This window comes from Coniosporium apollinis, assembly GCF_000281105.1.
Source record: "Coniosporium apollinis CBS 100218 chromosome Unknown supercont1.12, whole genome shotgun sequence".
Lineage (NCBI taxonomy): Eukaryota > Fungi > Ascomycota > Dothideomycetes > Coniosporium > Coniosporium apollinis.
Genome location: NW_006913274.1, coordinates 278585 through 298021, shown reverse-complemented (window position 1 = coordinate 298021; position 19437 = coordinate 278585). Strand labels below are relative to the sequence as shown.

The 19437-nt window shown below is 56.7% G+C and overlaps 6 protein-coding genes across 6 annotated transcripts; 4 read left to right on the top strand and 2 right to left on the bottom strand.

Moving 5' to 3' along the window:
• Window positions 1-544: 544 nt before the first annotated feature.
• Window positions 545-2398, bottom strand: W97_03050 (uncharacterized protein; the record flags this gene model as incomplete). Its single annotated transcript, XM_007780949.1, has 3 exons — window positions 545-2107; window positions 2163-2217; window positions 2286-2398. The coding sequence occupies 3 exons, from the start codon at window positions 2396-2398 to the stop codon at window positions 545-547; spliced, it is 1731 nt and encodes a 576-aa protein (XP_007779139.1).
• A 431-nt stretch (window positions 2399-2829) lies between these two features.
• On the top strand, window positions 2830-5561 carry W97_03049 (minichromosome maintenance protein 2; the record flags this gene model as incomplete). The annotated part of the gene is made up of 3 exons (XM_007780948.1): window positions 2830-2932; window positions 2984-5247; window positions 5304-5561. 3 exons carry the CDS (start codon window positions 2830-2832, stop codon window positions 5559-5561), a joined length of 2625 nt encoding a protein of 874 aa, XP_007779138.1.
• A 313-nt stretch (window positions 5562-5874) lies between these two features.
• On the bottom strand, window positions 5875-7333 carry W97_03048 (uncharacterized protein; the record flags this gene model as incomplete). The annotated part of the gene is made up of 6 exons (XM_007780947.1): window positions 5875-6451; window positions 6521-6783; window positions 6845-6933; window positions 6999-7124; window positions 7177-7220; window positions 7272-7333. The coding sequence occupies 6 exons, from the start codon at window positions 7331-7333 to the stop codon at window positions 5875-5877; spliced, it is 1161 nt and encodes a 386-aa protein (XP_007779137.1).
• Window positions 7334-7593: 260 nt separating this feature from the next.
• Window positions 7594-7967, top strand: W97_03047 (uncharacterized protein; the record flags this gene model as incomplete). The annotated part of the gene is made up of 2 exons (XM_007780946.1): window positions 7594-7720; window positions 7783-7967. The coding sequence occupies 2 exons, from the start codon at window positions 7594-7596 to the stop codon at window positions 7965-7967; spliced, it is 312 nt and encodes a 103-aa protein (XP_007779136.1).
• A 2892-nt stretch (window positions 7968-10859) lies between these two features.
• W97_03046 (WEE/WEEprotein kinase) lies at window positions 10860-14424 on the top strand (the record flags this gene model as incomplete). Its single annotated transcript, XM_007780945.1, has 3 exons — window positions 10860-12700; window positions 13022-13652; window positions 13702-14424. The coding sequence occupies 3 exons, from the start codon at window positions 10860-10862 to the stop codon at window positions 14422-14424; spliced, it is 3195 nt and encodes a 1064-aa protein (XP_007779135.1).
• Window positions 14425-15873: 1449 nt separating this feature from the next.
• Window positions 15874-19021, top strand: W97_03045 (uncharacterized protein; the record flags this gene model as incomplete). The annotated part of the gene is made up of 3 exons (XM_007780944.1): window positions 15874-16721; window positions 16867-17330; window positions 17559-19021. The coding sequence occupies 3 exons, from the start codon at window positions 15874-15876 to the stop codon at window positions 19019-19021; spliced, it is 2775 nt and encodes a 924-aa protein (XP_007779134.1).
• Window positions 19022-19437: the final 416 nt, after the last annotated feature.

Sequence of the window (19437 nt, the reverse complement as noted above, 5' to 3'; positions counted from 1 at the left end):
TCCGTCATCCGTCCGCTCACTGCAAACGGGGCCTCAGGTACGTGCGACTGTGATGCAGAGCACAATTGACTTAGCGATTGCCAGGGCCCACCGGGGGAGACAAGGGAACCGGCGTCCAGATACAGCGTGTTCCTGCGTCGGTATTGGTGCTTGAGAGCTTCGATTGTCTATCTACTGCCGCGACTGTTTCCCTATACAATGCACCAGGTTCACTGCAAACAGCCTAGCGACGATTGGCAAGATGCTGGAGTCAAGCCCGCTGGGGCTGTCTGACAGCTAGAAACCCCTATACACACCCCATCGCTCGTGAACCATTTTCATCCATACGCTTCGACACGGCAAAGCAAAACCGAAGCCCAATAGAAGGGGCTTTCCCTGTTCAAGTCAAAGCGTCGTCTTGCCGGAACCGGTTGGCCCGCGCAAAATTGAGCTGTTATCACTGAAAATGTTCAGTACAGCCCTATGCTACCATATCTGAACGCCTCAAACTCCGCTTCCCAACCCAGCCCCGCCGCACTCTCCCTGGAACACCGCCAGATCGCCCCTAATACCCCCTCTCCTCCCTCCTCCCATCACCACCTTCACCCTCCCCACTCCCCCCCGCACTCGCCCCCCCAGCCGCCGCCCTAATCCCCTCGGCATCCCCCCTCAGCCCCTCAAAGTAACTCTTGATATCCTCCGCCCCGACGGCGCGCCCGCTCTCCGCAAACGGCTGCAGAAACGCCTTCACCTTGTCTCTGAGATGGTTGTAGACCATGACACCCTCGATGGCGCGCACGCGGTCGACGTTGCTGAGGGCTGCTTCGCCGCGGTCGAGGAGCGAGGCTGTGCCTACACTGCCGCCTGCGGCGGTGGGAGAGCCGGAGCTGGAGAGAGCGGGCTCGTAGGGGACTTCTTCTTCCAGGAGCTGCGGGTGCGGCGTTAGGAGGGGGAAGCAGGAGGCGCAGTGGCAGAGGAAGGAGCGGAAGGTGAGTTGGAGGAAGAGGGAGAGGGGGCCCTGGGGGGCGGGAGGGAGGGTCGAGTGGCGGGTTGGTAGGGCGTCGGGGTGTGTGGGTTGGAGGCTGTTGGAGGCGCTGTTTGCGGCTTCGGAGGGTAGGGCTTCCTCGTCCGAGCTCTTCTGTCGCTTGAGCGGTGCTACTGTGGCGTCGCTTTCGAACGGGTCTTCGTCGGCCTTGCGCTTCTTAGAGGGGGGTTCTGTAACTGCTACGTCGAGTGCAGGTAGATTGCCAGCACTCTCCGCCTGCTCCAACGGCTTCGTCTCGGGCTCGGCATCGGTGTGTGCGTCAGTCGTGGGCTTGTAGAAGACGGGAGGCAGGAAGCCATCTGTGCCCGCGTATCGCTTGATCCATGGGAACGCTTCCGTGCATTTGTAGCAAATGAAAGCGTCGAAGTCGTCTTCCTCAGGGAAGCCTGGCGGCAACGGAGGCTCATCGTCTTCCACAGCTTCGGTGATTTCCACATCTGGGTTTTCCGTGAGTGTGTCTTGTGTCGGTTCCGCTTCAGTGGCACTCAACATCGGTGCAGACTCTTCTTCCGTCAAGCTGCTTGTGGGGCCATACACATCAGTATGACCGTTTAGAGCCACTGTCGCAGTTTCTTTTGGCGATTGTAGCGGGCGATTCTTCTGCCCCTTCTTGTACCAGTTCCTAGGCAGACCGACAATACACTCAGGATGCCACCAGTCCTCGCCGCACCCGCCGTCCTCAACGGAACCCAGACCCAAACATTGGAACATCGTGCCTCTCTCTTGATGCGCGTCATACTCCTCTCCACAGCCGCAGAACCTGTTTCGAAAGTTGTGATTGTACTTGTTCCCCTCAGCCGGCTCCTCGGAGTGCGCATGGCCCTTGAGACCCGTCTGTTCGCTGACACGCAATGTACATGGTGAGGTCGCGGGAAGTCGCGTGGTGCCGCAGTCGCAGACAAAGTTGCGCTTGGTGAAGAGCTCGACGAGAGTGTGCTCGCCGTGGCAGGAGATGGAGCAGGAGTAGCACACGCCCGCAGGTGTATAGGGATCGGAAGGCGAGGCGGGCGGGGGGTTACAAGTGAGACAGGAGAACAGAAGCTGTCGGAGGGGGCCAAGAGGCCGCGTGCAGGTGTCGAATTGCTGGAAGCCGTCAGCGCTGGTTGTGGCAGTTGGAGGTACAGACGGACGAGCGTACGTATGGAAGTGCTTCGCGCGCGTCGGCCTCAAGCTGGAGCTGGCTGTTTATGAAGCTGTGAGATAGGTATCATTAGATATCTTAACGCGCCTGGGATGCGACTTGGACTCGAGCAGCTCTTACTCTTGCGCTGTCTGCGAGTCCTCGGATGCTTGAGAGATGCTGTTGGATCTGGAGGCTGCATGATGCGCCGCAGCGCTGCCATTCGCGAAGGGGTGGGAAACAGCGTCAGCCATGGCTTGAGGAGTACAGAGTGAAGAGGACAGAAGATACAATAGAAGAGTAGGGAATTCGCAGATGTCGAGTGCTGAGACGGAGCGCGATGCGTCCTGTGGAGTACCAAAGCGCTAGTCCGGATTGGGATGAAATTGAATCGCGTCGCGTCCTCGTCTTCGCGCGTTCTGCCAATCCCCCCCGCTGCCTCGTCTCCTGTCCAACGTCCACCGATATTGGCCTGTTCCTCATTCTACTCTCTTCGACACGCTATCAAACTCTACTATCATACTACTTGAACCATCTCAAGAACTCCAATACAGCTGCTGAAGAGCAATGAGGTAGGTCACCCCCAATCCTTGATCGCAGCGGCTGTCTCGCCGACAACATCCCTCAATAAACAACATCGTGCCAACTCGCGCTCACAACTACCAGCTCACCACTACGACCCAGCATGTCGTCCGTAAATAGAGGTGCAGCGAACGTCAACAGACGCAAGCGATCACGCGAACCAGATGATGATGTGCCTACTTCTTCGGCAATGCCCCCCTCGAGCCGTAAGTAACTCACCTCGAGTCTCAGCAAACAGATTAGTTGACCAGTAACAGCACCCGCGTCTTCTCCGCCCCTCCTGCCTCAAAACGATGACGATGACGAGGCCGACGAGGTGGAAGACATTCTTGACGCCGACGACGAGCTCATGGGCGACATTGACGACGCCGACGAAATGGCCGAAGACGAAGCCGGCATTGACCTCTTTGGCGGCAACTTTGAACGCGACGAAAGGGATCGCGAGAACAACTTCTACCGAGGCGCAATGCTTGACGACGAGGGCGACCACGAGGAGCTGGACATCGCCACGAGACGGCAGCTCGAAGCGCGCTTGAACCGCCGCGATAGAGAGGTCGCCCGAGCGCGCAACCTGCCGAACGCGTTTATGCCGGACGAAGACGACGACATGGTCGATCTCACCAGACAGCCGAGACGTCGGAGGCATCGTTATGACGAAGATGAGGACGATATGGATCTCGATGCGAACATCATGGACGAAGAGCTCACGCTAGAGGCATTGCAAGACGTCAAAGCGGCCAGTCTCACAGACTGGGTCGCTCAGCCGGCTGTACGCAAGACGATTGCTCGGGAGTTCAAATCTTTCCTCACAGAATACACCGACGAGCACGGAGTCTCAGTTTACGGTACACGCGTGCGAACCCTGGGTGAGGTCAATGCGGAGTCCCTAGAGGTCTCCTTTGATCATCTCGCGGAGTCCAAGGCTACACTGGCGTACTTTCTTGCAAACGCCCCGTCAGAGATACTCAAGATTTTCGATGAGGTCGCTATGGACGTTACACTGCTCCACTATCCCGACTATGAACGCATTCACTCCGAGATCCACGTCCGTATCACAGATCTCCCGGTCCAGTATACTCTCCGCCAGCTGCGTCAAAGCCACCTAAACTGTCTCGTCCGTGTCAGCGGCGTGGTAACGCGCCGCAGCGGTGTCTTCCCCCAGCTGAAGTACGTCATGGTCAACTGCACCAAATGCGGCGCGGTCCTAGGCCCCTTCCCGCAAGAATCCAACGTCGAAGTTAAAGTCTCCTTCTGCCAAAACTGCCAAAAGCGGGGCCCCTTCACCCTCAACTCTGAGCGGACCGTTTACCGCAACTACCAAAAGCTCACGCTGCAAGAAGCGCCCGGCACCGTGCCCGCCGGCCGCCTCCCCCGTCACCGGGAAGTGATCCTCCTCTGGGACCTCATTGACTCCGCGAAGCCAGGCGAAGAAGTCGAAGTGACAGGCGTATACCGCAACAACTACGACGCGCAGCTGAACAACAAAAACGGGTTTCCCGTCTTCGCAACCATCCTCGAAGCAAACTACGTGGTAAAATCGCACGACCAGCTCGCGGGCTTCCGCCTCACGGAGCAAGACGAGCGCGACATCCGCGCGCTGTCCAAAGACCCCCGCATCGTCGACAAAATTATCAACAGCATCGCGCCCAGCATCTACGGCCACACGGACATCAAGACCGCCGTGGCGCTCAGCCTCTTCGGCGGCGTCAGCAAAGAAGCCCAAGGCAAGCATGCCATACGCGGCGACATCAACATCCTCCTCCTCGGGGACCCCGGAACCGCAAAATCGCAAGTCCTCAAATACATCGAGAAGACCGCTCACCGCGCCGTCTTCGCAACCGGCCAGGGCGCCAGCGCCGTCGGTCTAACTGCCAGCGTGCGCCGTGATCCCCTAACAAGCGAGTGGACGCTCGAAGGCGGCGCGCTGGTGCTCGCAGACAAGGGCGTCTGCCTGATCGACGAGTTCGACAAGATGAACGACCAGGACAGGACCAGCATCCACGAGGCCATGGAGCAGCAGACCATCTCGATCTCCAAGGCCGGCATCGTCACGACGCTGCAGGCTAGATGCGCGATTGTGGCGGCGGCCAATCCGATCGGCGGGAGGTATAATAGCACCGTGCCGTTTAGCCAGAACGTCGAGCTCACGGAGCCGATCTTGTCGCGCTTCGACATCCTGTGTGTGGTTAGGGATACGGTTGACCCTGCCGAGGACGAGCGGCTGGCGAAGTTTGTCGTAAATTCGCATGGGAGGGCGCATCCGGTTTCGAATGCGGCGGCGGGCCAGCGACCGGGCTCTCGTGCAGCGGCGAATGGGGAGGGCAGCATGGAGGTTGATGGGGAGAGCCAGCAGCAGCAGAAGCAGGAGGGCGAGATCCCGCAGGAGCTGCTGCGGAAGTATATCCTCTATGCGCGCGAGAAGTGCAGGCCGAAGCTGTATCAGATCGATCAGGATAAGGTGGCGAGGCTGTTTGCGGATATGCGAAGGGAGTCGCTAGCCACGGGGGCGTATCCTATCACTGTGAGTGGTGCTGCTTTTTTGGCAACCTGATCGACGTCTGCTGACACCTTTACCAGGTCCGCCACTTGGAAGCCATCATGCGGACCTCCGAGGCTTTCTCTAAGATGCGGCTGTCCGAGTACTGCAGCGCGCAGGACATCGACCGCGCCATCGCTGTTGCGGTTGATAGCTTCGTCGGCTCCCAGAAGGTCAGCTGCAAGAAGGCGCTCGCCAGGGCGTTTGCAAAGTATACGCTCGCTAGGCCTGGGGCGATCAGGAGTACTGGTGGAGGTAGGTATGGAGGGACGTCCAGAACTACGAGGGTGGCCGCTTAGGGGTTAGTTGGTTTGAGGGCTGGCTGTCTCCTGCGGTCTGCATAATCAAAGTACAGGCGTTGAGGTAGCGCCGTGAATGCGGTATGAGTTAGGAATGTCGGACGTTGCATGAGTTTTGGATCTTCAATAGCACACGTTCTGCCACGTAATAGATTGCGAACTGCTGGTTCAGCGACGCGACCACAATGGATATTATACTCTAATCGGCCAGTAGGCAAACCTGTGCAAGAAGGGTATTGTAGCTCTAAAAGCGACGCATCAAAGCAACATCAATCGCTCCGTCCCACTCCCCGTCTTCACACTCTTCAGACACTCACACTTCGTCCTTGTTGATCAGAATTCCATAAGGATCCCTATCCACCTCACTAACCTCGACACTCACAAAATCATCCTCGAGCGCCTCCTTCCACTCCTCCTCCTCCACCCCACCGATCCCCTTAATCTTCTTCGCCTCCGCCTTCCTCACCTTCTCCCACTCAACCTTCACCTGTTCCAGCAACTGACTCTTGAGCACGCTATGCAAAAATCCCCTCTCGGTATTGCTATGAAACAGCGTAATGACGCACTGCCCGCGCTCAATCGCCGCCAGCGCCTCATGATGCGACAGCTCGCCCGTGAACAGCAGATCGACGTCGTGCAGGCCCGCGAATAAGGAGCCGCCGCTGCCGGCGCAGATGGCGACGGAGCGGATCGAGATGTCGACGACGTTGGCGCCCTGGGGCACGGCGATGGGGAAGCCCTTTGGTTTCCCGAGGCCCTGGCCGATGCGCTCGATTATCTCGACGAGCGGGACCGGGGTGGAGAAGCGCACGATGCGGCCCATGCCTGCGTTGGAGATGCCATCGACGGTCACGGGCTTGATGGCTTGGCGGGTGTGCTTTGTTGAGGCGCTGTAGGATTCGTTAGCCACTGCATGTCATTGTCCCGAAAAGGGTTGTGTGTATTGGGGAGCGACGTACAGTTTCAGGGCTTCCTCCTTGACGCCGTGGTGCGAGGGGTGGTGCTGCAGCATGTATACCGGCCGCTTGGGCGCGACGAAGGGGTCTTCGCCGTTCAGGGCAGGAGTCGGTGGTGCGTTGGATGGGGAGTCTTCGTCTGCATCTTCGTCGTTTTCTTCAGGCGCTTCTTCGGGCACCTCCGTCGGCGTGCCAGACACGATGTCCGCGAGCCAGTCGCCCAAGCCGCCCGGCGCAGCATCGATCGCGGTATGCGGGCTGTAGACCTTGGCGAAGTGTCAGCTCTCGACGCAGCACTCCCACACTTGGGGTCGAGTTTTCTCCTACGCTTATACCCTCGGCAGCCAACCTGAGCAGTGACTGCTGCTGGCTGTCTCCCAGCGTGAGCGACTTGAGGCCTCTGAAGATAATTGGATCTATGCTTGAGCAATGTTAGGCCGCGGCGCGGGAGTGGCAGAGGACGCGCTGGTGGAGGAACTACGGTAGGACACGATGACTGAGTCGTTGCGCTCGATTGCTTCGTCCACGACTGCTTTGGTCAGGTCGACGGTTAGGAGGACGGAGTTCATCTGTCGGCGCAGAGGGTCGAAGGGGGCTTCGAGGAGGACTGTATAGGGAGTCAGAGCTGAGCGCGTGGTTTGAGTGGATTGAGTGCTTACGGCCGGTGTTATCCCAGCTTTGGTCTGCGAGGGCCTCTGGATAGCTGTTGGAGTGTTAGTTGTGCCAATTAATTATAGTTGTGTTGGATACATACAGCTTCCTCATAGCGCTCACCACGGCCTTGGAGAAGGGCGCGGTGGACACGGTGGAGCTCATCTTGAGGGAGCGGCGCAGTGTCGCAAAGAACATCAGCTAGGACTTCTCTCAGACAGCATTGACAACAACCACAAGCTTGACCTGAAGCTTGCTTGAGCGAAGCTTGGAAACATCTCAGTCTAAGCCCGAGCTGGCATGGCTAAATCTCCATCCCACCATCTTATCTTATCCTGCTGACTGACATCATCCAGAAATTTATCAACACCACACGCCAAAAAGTATTGGGCATTGAAATCACGAGCGTTCGGCATTCGATCAAGATGAGCGCTCGCACGGATGTCGAGGCCACGCGCACACAGGCGTCCACAGGCATCACGCCCGAGACCCTCAAATCGACGCTTGTGGAGAAGCTTGGAGCAACACATGTGCAGATAGAGGACATGTCAGGTAATTGAGGTCCACTCTACCGGAGAACAGGAGGAGTCCCAACGTCGCTGATCCCGGGCTAGGCGGCTGCGGCCAAATGTTCGAAGCTATAATCGTCTCCCCCCAATTCGCAAAGAAGACCACCCTCGCGCGGCATCGCCTTGTAAATACGACCCTTAAGGACGAGATTGCGGCCATACATGCTTGGACGCCAAAGTGTCATACGCCTGAAGAGTGGGAGAAGAAGCAGGGCGGTGCCGCTTCGTGAGAAATAGTCCGCAGAACGGCAGGAGAAGATTGGGGCCGGAAGGATGTGAGGCAGGTTTGTCGGCAGCGGAGGCCTGCAGGTTTGTGAAAGGGCATAGCGCCGGCGTCAGGATTTAGGTTTGTGGATCGACATTAGTGGCGAGTAGGTTGACTCTCTGTTACTGTGACCGCTGTAGCGACTGTCTGGAAGCGGAAGAGCCGCTCCAGCCGCTCGGACGGTATAATCCAAAGAATTGTACACACAGAAGCCTCACCCGGTTTGGGCGTGTTTGGGTTGGCATAGCTTTTAGAAGATTCGGCGGCGATGAGCCGGGAGTGAGTGGCTTCCCTCCAACCAACTCGTCCTTCGTTCTAGCTATCTCTCCGTCGCTCATCGCGTCCGTATATCGCTCGTGTCAGCTGTCGTCGCCGTGTAGCTCATAGTCTGCATCCTGCTAGCAGTGTGACTGGTAAGTTTCAGTCTGAGTAACTGCCATTCTTGTCCGCAATCGCAATATGAAATGCATTTTTATACGCTCTCTTCCCTAGGACAAGTAATAGATGTAGCTGATCCAGTGTCGAAGCCATGCTGTGCTTTCGCATGAGCGCAGACGTGGAAGAGAGATAATATTGCTCGTTACTTTCCGAGACTTACGATCAAGGTTTATCCGACGATGCTCCTTCTAGGATTATTGCAGTGCCCACGCATCATCATTGTGCTCTATCCCGACTTTGGCCGTGTACAGTACAAGGCAAGCTGGTGTCGTAGCAGGCCACATACCGGTCTAAGAATAATTGATTCAAAGCAGGTATGGGCTGCACCTCCTTCATACGAAGCCGCATGCCCACGTTCCGGACCTGTCCTCATGTATGATGGTTCATTGGCACGGTAGGGTCTACTCTGCCGTGCCGTCGATTCAAACGCGGCTGAGAAAACGCTCGAGCGCTATGAATAGCACATGGTTACAATCGTCTCAGTTCTCGATCTGGGGCGTGAGATTATGAAGAAAAGATACTACTACCGATCTGAACGGCTGTGGCTTGGCCATGTGCACACCAGCAGGACTCCAAACGGGTTCTATCACTGCTTCTTCTTACCCATCCCCCGCACGGAGTGGATTATGCGGCGGGCCATGATGAGAGGTCAGCTCGCTCCAGCTAAGCATAGTCTTGGGCTATGGGTGTACACAACCAAGTCAGCATCAAGGCCCACGGCAAAGATCTGGTCCTCTATTTCGGGACGCTGCCCCATCTCGGACCAACTTTACAATGCACTTCTCTAGCATCATTGCCCTTTTCGGTCTCCTTCTCCTGCCGTTAAGCTGGTTAGTGCTAGCCCGTCTTAGACGCTTCCTCACAGCTAGCGCACATGGTGTCCTTTATAGGGCTCATCCGGTTCCAGATACTTGTGAGGACCCGTACGGAGGCGAGTGGCATCCGCCTTGTAAAGTGCCGCCGCCGTATAAACTTCCCATACCGGTTGTGGGAGGACCATAATTACTCAGGCGCTGGTAAGTGGACGGAGAATTCATGTGGGCACAGGAACAGGAGTCTAGTGTTGGATGATGGTGCTTAAGGCTGACAGGTGGTGACAATTCAGCTCGATGGGCTGGCTCAGCTGTACAGGGCATTAGGGCTCAGCTGCTCAGCTGTTCGAGGGCTCCGAGGCTGGCTCTCAGCATGTTATTCGGGGGTATGAGTTCTATATATACTGGCTGGGAATTACTGTAGAGTAGTAGTCAGTCGTTTCAAGACAATGGGTGCACGGGCTACATTTCTGCAATATGGACGAAATCTCACCCTCAGCGTGTATGAGGTATCAATCCTGCAACCATGCTGTTTGGAAGTGTGGGTATTCAAAGAACTAGCAAATAGTGATGGTAGGGACTTGTTCTGTTGTGCAAGCCCTGGAGATGGCTGAAGTGAAGATGCCTGAGATAGACTGGGCTAAGAACAGAAAGTAAACAAACAACAGTTGAGGGGGGGGCGGTGCAGCCTAGAACAGCTTTTTCTGCAACACTCTGGACCCCGATCTTCCAGAGCGTTGGGTTAATTCTCCGCAGAACACCACCAGGGCCAGCAGCGTACAGCAATTGCTTCTATTGGGCGTGGGCAAGGCGTTGTTTTGATAGTCGCCGTCCCAGTCCAGCTCGTCCAGCCTCACTTGCCTCCTGAGTCGAGACTAGCGCAGCCCAGACACGCGATCTCCACTCCCGCTCACGCACGGCATCAGCGGACCTCACCTCAATCAACCTGCATCCGACAAATCGCGACCGGCCAGCGAGCGAGTCGACATTCTTTCCCACGAACCGCACCCCGCCAGCGCATTGCACAGAGTCCCCCGCAGACAGTAGCGAGCCTCTGCAGTCGACAAACTTTGTGCGCCGTCCTCGCTACCGACGCGTCACGCCACTGTTTACCATTCCAACTGGCAAAGCTAAGGCAAACTTCACACACCTCGCGACGCTAACGCCACATCGCGAAACTCTCGGGCGCCTTCACGACATCCCCTCCGCCAACGGAAGCAGTCGGCAGCGCTGCATGGAGCTCGAAAAAGCATCGTCGGCCACTGCTCGTTGTTGTTGAGCCCGAAGGCTACCCAGGTAGCGTTGCGCTAGGTCGTGAGTGAGGTGGAGGAGTCGAGGACAACATTCACGAAGCCGTCCGGATAGCCACATTCCTACTGCAAGCACCACACATCGACCCGCGTCGCCCTTCGCGCTATCGTTATCGATTGACTTCAGGCCGATCCAAAGTATCCATCGCGAGTCACATCTGCCCACGTCACCGCGCTCCAACCCCTCGTCTGCGGCCCGCGGTTGCGCAGCTGTCAACCGTCAACCTTATACAGAACCAGACCCTGAACCAGACCTCGAACCTTACACCATCAAGCGTTCTCACTTCACCTGCGCGCATGGACTTTTCGTATTCCCCACACGGTGAGGCGGGCGGCACGCTGCACTTACCCTCCCCCACCCAAGGGCACAGCTACCGCGTTGACGGGTTCCCGTCCATCAAACAACTTCGCCGGTCACTGTCGCGCTCGCCGTCAAAACCATCGCGTTTCCAGCTCTACTCAGCCAAGTCGCCAAAATCCCCGAACTCGCCACTTTCACCACTCGCTCTTTCACGGGCATTCAGTCCGAGGTCAGCAAAGGACCAGGTCACAACATCGGCTAACTCGTTCTCACCACCAGACGCGCCGCCTCCAGTGACGACCAAGAAGACGGGCAAGTTCGTACTCCGGCGACCTGCGCCGTTTCGGTCATCGCCAAGGACGCGAGCGACCTCAAGGGACCCTATGCGCCGCGCTCTCAGCGATTCCGCAAGCCAGGGCAACGCCACGCCTCCACTGTCACGCCGTACCTCCGGAGAGGAAAACGATGGTGCCGATGGTGAAAATTCCACCGGAAGTTTTAAGACCAAGGTGGATCCGCGAAGCCCACGTGGCGAAGCCAGCGATGTGCCGATGAAGTTCGACTTCGCGCGGTCGAAGTTGGAAGTTAGTACGACCACGGCCAAATCTAGTCCACTCAAGCGGAGCGACGGTATCATGAATCTTGATGCCAGCCTTGGAAGCCCCGTTGCGAAGAGGAGGAGTTTACACAGCACATCCTTCGGCGCAGACTTCGACATCTTCGATCATGGGGCGCTGCCAAGTAATACTGATGGAAGTGGTGATTCTGATCGGGAGATGACCAACTACACCTTCGCTTCGCCAGCCCCCAAACGGACATCGCCACCCAGAAAATCACTCTCTCTTCGCAAGTCGACACTTCAACAGCGATATGGATCGAACGCAGTAAGGTCTAAGCCGCCAGCCACGCAAGATCAGGAATTTGCCGTACCCGGCCAGGCAGCATCAAAAACTCGGAACCGATCAGGCTTCGACACCTCATTTGGGTTTGGCAGTCAAAACACACAATTCCCTCTGCGCCGCAGCACACCGTTCGAGTCGATCCCGTCATTTTCGCCCCAGATTACCGTGCCACATCGTCCCGCTCCGCCAAACCCGCAACCACATCCCCTATCTCATGCTTTGACGCCGTCATCATCAACCTCAAGCATGGCGGATGATTTGCCCGCCGTATCAGCTGCACCAGCGCCGCCTATCGCACCTGAAAGGCCTCGACGACCGCCAGGCTTCTCTAGGTCACTACCTATTGGTGCTTGCCGACCCAGAGCACTGACACACGAAGCCGCAGACGACGAGTCAGCGCAGTTTGCGACGCCAGAAGCTTACAAGATGGCCAAGCCGCTTCCAGCAGCGTTCATGTCAACGGGCCTAATCTCGAAGAGGAACCGAAATGTCGACGTTCCTCTTGCTGGATCAGTCGCAAGCTATGCCATGCCCGATACGCCATCCAAGCGGGTTTCATTTCCACCAATGACGGGAACGCCTTTCCGTAGCAGCTTCCCGAGTGTTTCGAAGCCGCTTCATGAATTTGGAACACCTACCACGCCCTTTAGTTCTCACGCGACAAAACCCTCGCCCGAGTCCTTCGGCCAAGGCGTGAGCATTTTCGGTACGCGCTTCGGAACCGGCAAACCAGTGCGTCGCGGAAGCTTTATAAGCATCGACGGCGACGAGAACTCGCAATCTCCCTCGGGTCACATGGACAGTCAGTCAAGCGCCGATGAGCTTCCGCCGACCCCGACGAAGAATGCTGGTGAGGGCAAGAGAAGCGGGCGCTCGAAGGAGAACAGTTTGCGCAGCAGTCTCTTTGGGCGTCGCACATCACTCGGTCCCGATACGTTCGCGCCGCCTGCTGCTGTGGATGTCCCAACTCCTAAGCTGAACAGAAAGTGTAAGTTGTCTCCGTTAGCCGAACATATCGATTTCTTTGCCGACGACGATGTGTTGGATGAGTCTCCGTTACCGTCGCCCTGCGCAAGACTTTCGCAACCAAGTCACATGCCTTCGTCTGTTCGTTCCAGTCATCAAGACCAGTCACAGTACAAGTCTCAATTACCTTTGTCGCCTAATGCACGCCTTAAGACTTCTCCTTCTCCCCCTCTTCGAAAGTCTGCACTTGCTAAGTGTTCTCCCCTAACCACAGCCACCCCAGTAAACAGCTTTAACGCTTCCGAGCGCTCATCGCCCCATACTCCCCAAGATACATTCTTACCTCCCGATCCGAGTGGCTTGTCCATATCCGCTCAAGGCAACCGTCGTGGTTCATTGCCGTTCAACAGCAGCACGGCCAGTTTCCCGCCCGCCACCCCAACAGGAAACCGCGACTCGATATTCCTCTTCGGCAACAGTCAGTCTGGTGTTGCTCCCATAGCAGTGACCCAGAACGATGTCGACACTACTTTGACGTCAAGGTTTGGTACGGTGGCCTTGCTCGGTGTCGGCGAGTTCTCGCAAGTCTACCGCGTCGAGAAGAGTCCTGAACAATCCATGTCCGACTCCTCACAGTCGTCACTTTCCATCGGCAACGTGTGGGCTGTGAAGAAGACGAAACGTCCATTCACGGGTCAGCGAGATAGGGAACGAAAACTCCGCGAGGTGCATATACTGGAAGCATTGCGAGGTCACGACCACGTGATCAACTTCACCGACAGCTGGGAATCTAAAGGGCACCTTTACATCCAGACAGAATTCTGTGAGAATGGGAATCTCAAAGACTTTCTCACTCAAGCCGGCTTTAAGGCACGACTGGATGACTTCCGGATTTGGAAGATACTGCTCGAGCTGTCACAAGTAAGTCTAAGCAGTCGCCCGCTGAGAAATAATGCGCTAACAAGTACAGGGCATCAAGTTTATTCACGACTCTGGATTCATCCACCTTGACCTGAAGCCCGCTAACGTCTTCGTTGACTGGGAGGGAGTTCTGAAGATTGGCGACTTCGGCCTGGCAAGCACCTGGCCGGCTCCGCCAGAGATCGATGGTGAGGGAGATCGTGAATACATCGGCCCTGAGATCCTATCTGGACGCTTCGACAAGCCAGCCGACGTCTTTGCACTCGGCATGATTATGCTTGAGATTGCTGGGAACATCATACTTCCGGACAACGGCACCTCCTGGCAGCGTCTGAGGACCGGCGACTGGACCGATATTCCGAGTCTTACATGGAGCTCTGAGAGCACACTTGCGCGGGACGAGTCTGGTGACCCTATCGATCTCCTCTCGGCGAACGATGCCAACGACTCATTTCTGGGCCTCGATGCGGACGATGACACCTTCCACTTCCTCAGGAAGTTATCGCCCAGACGCCAGCGCCCGCACGACCTCGTCCAACCGCCAAACTTCATGGTTGATCCAGATGACAATGAAGCTCTCGACAAGCTTGTCCATTGGATGATCTCCCCCAACCCAGAAGACCGGCCTGTGATCGATCAAGTGTACCGGTCAGGCGGTGTGCAATGGGTCGAGAAGCGTCGACGGGCCGGTGCCACCATCTACGAAGGAAACTTCGGTCCTGCAGACGACGTTCTCAACCACGAGCAGGATGTCGACATGACGGACGTTTAGCTGGGCGCGTTCGTCTTCAAGACCTTCCCGACCGGACATGGAGAGAGGGTCCGCGCTTGGACAGCCCACGAAGATATATACATCTGTTGGAGTTACGGTGTGAGGATATAACGGCGTCTCCCCAGGATCACGTGGTTTTGGCTCCGCAGCTCACTGGCGAATCTGTCGGTAGCTGACGCAGCGTTTGTGACGGCCGCTGGGTGATTTGTTTTACGGCATGGCATTTGTTTTCGACACTGGCATCATAGCCTTTTGCTGCTTTTTTACCTTGCATCCACGGCGAACCGAGCTGGTCAAAAAAGAGCTTACCGTTTTATGGCGGCACATGGAGGTGTTTGACGGCGAAAAACGTTTCTACGTTGCTTTGCTTTGCTTCTCTGGCTCGGTCTTTCGACGAATACCCGATGCATCTTACGGGATGTATTTTGCGTGCTGTTGCGACTTTCCGGCAAGACTTTTTGGACTTCACTACTGGCGAGCCGCTTCGCTTTGCAGCACTAGCGTGCATCTGCTTCACGCTGATTACAGTAACGTTTTTGGGAGGAAGGATATGACGATGTTATGACCTTCGAGGAAGTGGCTTCTTTTGCATGCAGGATTACCCTGGAAGAGGGAGGATGTGTGGATCGCGGAACGGACGTTAGAGATGTACCTAGCTCGTGGCTGCAGTTCTGTATGCAGTGGGCATATCCGCTGAACGTCGAGTTGCCCATCTCAATGCAATGATCCTCACATGCACACTATTACATAAAAGACTGGTTGACTGCAGCGCTGGTGGTCGGTTGGGCGGGGTGAGATGAGGTGCAGAATTTCGACCATGCATGACTGCCTGAATACAGTGCCTGTGTCCGGAAGCTTGTTTGAGCGTGGTAGTCTGCTCGCGCTAAGCAGAGCTAAAACCGAACTCGTCGTGCATCTAAGGTTAAACTATGTGTGCTCGTAATGCTGACAGGGCAAGTTGGGGAATGGCACGGATGCGGCAAAGAGCGGCTGTCAGAGGGCTGAAGCGCTTGAACCATGGAACCGTGGCGTGGAAGAGACACATGGGGGGAACGGGGCCCGCCAAAAGAAACAGGGCTGACAGGAACATGCCCGTCTTAGCAGTACCTCATCATTACCTGTGCAAAACCTGAACCTGAACGCCCGCAAACTCTCCCACCCCCAACTGCACCTCACCGTCGCCCTCCGCTCCGCTGCACGGCTTCTCCGCCGATTGGACGCATCGGCCCTTCCCACGCCTTTCAGCGGCCCCGTCCAACGGCTTTCTGCCGCGTTGTCTTGCGCTCACCCCTCGCGGCATTGTTCGCCAACATGCGTCAATGACATCTGTCACCCGTGCCGGCAAGCCTCAACCTCAACCCCAACCCACCCCAACCACACCTCGCACCTCCACACTGTAAGCCTTGCCATGACTGAGCCACTCGACTCTTCTTTCCCACGGCCATCGTCATGACCTCTGAAGATGCGAGCGATCGCATCGCCAGCAACCAGACCCAAGCTCCGGCTCAGGATGCCGAACATGCTCAGGCACCTGGTCAACTTCCACCGGCCAGCACTCCCTCAGCCGCTGCAAGTTCGACAACCAGGGTGCAGCCGGCCCCATCCGCGATCAACACAGGCCATATTACAGCGCTGCCCAAGTCAAAAAGCGTGCCAACCAATGTTATGCCATCAAGAACGCCTTCCGCCCCGGCGTCTCCGTTGTCTTCACGCGATTCTTCCCCAGCAAGACCTGGGCAGAAACCGCAGGGTGTTCCAAGACGTTCCAGGTCAAGAAAGAATAGTCACGAAGTGAGCCCACAGCGCCGACCAAGTGCGCCTGCTACTGGCACGTCAGTCCCTTCGGCAGCAGCAATACAGCGTGCGCTCTCAGCATCCAACACGCCGCAACTACAACCACTCGCTCTGACCGACTCGAGCGCAAAGCCGCAACAGCCACAGAGATCGCAAGGCACGACATCAGGAGAGAACACACCGCAGTGGCCTCTGTCGCCGAGGGTCAAGTCACCCCCTCCAACCACCACCGGCCCATCCCGGCAGAGCTCTCTCATTCCAACCAAGACAACGAAACCTACCACTTCAACCACGCCCAGCATTGTCGTACAGCGGTCTACGCCTACAGCAACGCCACCGATTGCAGCCAAACTCGATGGCCTACTCAGTGACTCGGACGACCAGACACAGATGCTATCCAAGGGTTCATCGAGAGGAGCGAGCGGTGCGGCATCGACTCTGGAAACTGTCCATGAGGCTAGTCTGCCTACCACACCGGGATTCGAAGCCTTCAACTCGCAAAGGTACACCTCCTTTTATTGTGCGGCCCGAGTAAACTCTCCAAACCGCGGGGGCGGTGCTTGACCTTCTTCTGCATGCTGCTCAGCACTACCAGAAAGATCACCTCAGTCGCATTTGATGGCTGCAAAGGCTGACATTTGACGATAGTTTAGCGCCAGCTAAGAATACCGCCGCCCCTTCAGACGATTCCTTTGTTTCGAAGCGCGCCGGAAGTACGGGCGAAGTCCGGGGCGACAGGAATGTGAAGAGCGATTGGAACGCTGTTGGCAGCGGGCTCAGCAAAGACGACGACAAGGGAAAGCGACAAGAACCGCAGATGCAGACTGTCCCGCGGCCGAAGCCACTCACAGTAACCGCTTCATCAACTGCGCTAGCGCCACCGAAAGCCAAATCTGACGCCCAAGTGGCCTCGAAAAATATGACAGTCGAGACCGAGACCGTTAGCTCTATACCTCAGGCTGCGATAGGCGCTGGTTCAGGAGACCGGGCAGTACAAGGACGCGGAGATCCTAGCGGCAGCCTACGACTGAAGCCAAGCAACGAGACTATCAGGCCGAGAAAGGAGAGGAAAAGAGCTGTGCGTAAACCGCCGTCAATAAATTCAGGCACAGGTAGGTCATCATCTGCTCGTATACCTTACTCTCACCACACACGACATGTCACGAACGATATTGCTGCAGGGTCAAGATCTGTGAGCATGTCGCAGAGCGCCAGCGCCCCTCATGAAAATATTGTGAACGAGGAGGGGACTGGATCTTCCGCGGCAACGATCCGTGGTTCCACGGTTCATCGCAAATCTTCTTTCTACATACCCTATATACACACTAACTCCCGCACAGCTTCCACAAAGGCAGATATTTTCGAAGCCAAAGTTGCCAGTGCAGTCGATGCCACCAACTCATCGGATTCTGACGAAACCTTCGTCTACGAATCCAACCCAGCTGACGCTACTCCTCGCGCCAACCGAAATCACTCCAGAACACCAAGCACAACGTCAATGGCAAGTCTCATCGACAGTCGCGGTGCCAGAAGTTCGTTTGGCAACGTCCTCGACAACGGGCGGGGCGTTGCCGGAAAAAGAAGCATGAAATTCTCAAGTAACCCGTACCATCAAACAGCGAATGAAGATGGCGACGACTGGCAGGAAGGTGTTCCGCGAAATGGCGACCCAAGGCCCGGAGGCAGTAATGGAGTGCACCACCACCACATTGGGCGCTACGGTCGGCCTGGCGCCAACTATGGCGCGTTGCAGGATGACTCACCCTATGCCAACTCTTCCAAAGCGCGTGCGAAAGCTGCAAACGACTCACGGCAGTCGCCTAAGCCAGCAAGTCTGAGGATGCTAAACCAAAGCAATTCTCGCCTTGCAAGTACGGCAAGCAAACAGCATGGCGAATTTGCAACGTACGACATGGACGGCGAGGGTGCAGATGATGAACGGACGCCTCTCGTAGGATCAATACGAGCCCAGCGCACGCGTCCTCGGAAACCGAACAGCGCAAGCATACGCCAGATCGAGTACTATCAAAAGCGAGACCGGGGCTGGCTGCGCAGATTCGGCGGCTGTATTCTTCTCAGCGTCCTGGTGATTCTTCTCGCCGCGGGCGCAGTAGGATTCCTCTTTGCAACAACCAAGCCCATGTACGACGTGCGCATCAAAGAGATCCAGAACGTGCTCGCCAGCGAGCAGGAAATCATGCTAGACCTCCTCGTCGGAGCCATCAACCCAAACCTCCTCGGCGTCTCCGTCACAGAAATGGACGTCAACGTCTTCGCAAAGAGCAAGCACGTAGGCACCGATCGCTACTGGCGCGAGCATCCCCACAACGATGACTGGCGCTGCTGCTCACCCCCCAGTACCTCCTTCGCCAAATCACGAGACCAGACCCGCCGGCGGGACCACCACAGCACCACCTCAACCTCGCCCTCCTACATCCCCCTCCACCCGCTCGGCACCGTCGACCACGGCACAAACCCAATAAACGACCCCTCCAGCGACGCACAAACCATGCTGCTCGGCCGCATCTTCCACTTCGACAGCGCGCTCTCCTTCGACGGCTCCCCGCTAAAGCGGCACCCGCACTACTCGGTCGGCGAGCTGCGGCTGCAAAAGCCGGGCAACAAGACCGAGGCCGGCGGCACGGAGCGCTGGGAACGGGTGCTGCTGCATCCGTTTGAGCTGATTGTAAGGGGGATTCTGAAATACCAGCTCCCGCTGTCTGGCAGGACGCTGACGGCGCCGATTGGGGCTAGTGTGGTTGTTACGCCGGAGACGGGGGTGGGTGAGGAAGGCGGACGGTGAGGGGAAGGCGTGGTGCCTGGATGGGGAACGGGGCTGGTGTGTCCCCATCCATGTCTGGTTTTTGCTTTTCTTGTACCCTTTTTTTGCTGTCTTGTCTAGCGTTTTAGCGTATTCCCCTCCTTTGCTTTCCTTTGTCTTGCGCATGAGTAGAACCCACGGCACGGCACGGGACAGGCCAGCTGGGGTTGGAGTCTGAGCGTTGAAGAGGCGTGGTCACAGACGAAGCCCTGCGGGTGCTTCTTTCCTTCATACCCAAGGCTCTTTGGTTTGCTTTGCTTCATTGTGGCATCGGAATGGCTCTGGGGTGGGTGTTTTATCGGGATATGGCAAGAGTGGCGACCCAGGTGGATGGATGGATGGACCTCGCGGTCGTGTGTGAGATACCAATGTATACCACCGATCTAGTGTCGAGTTGT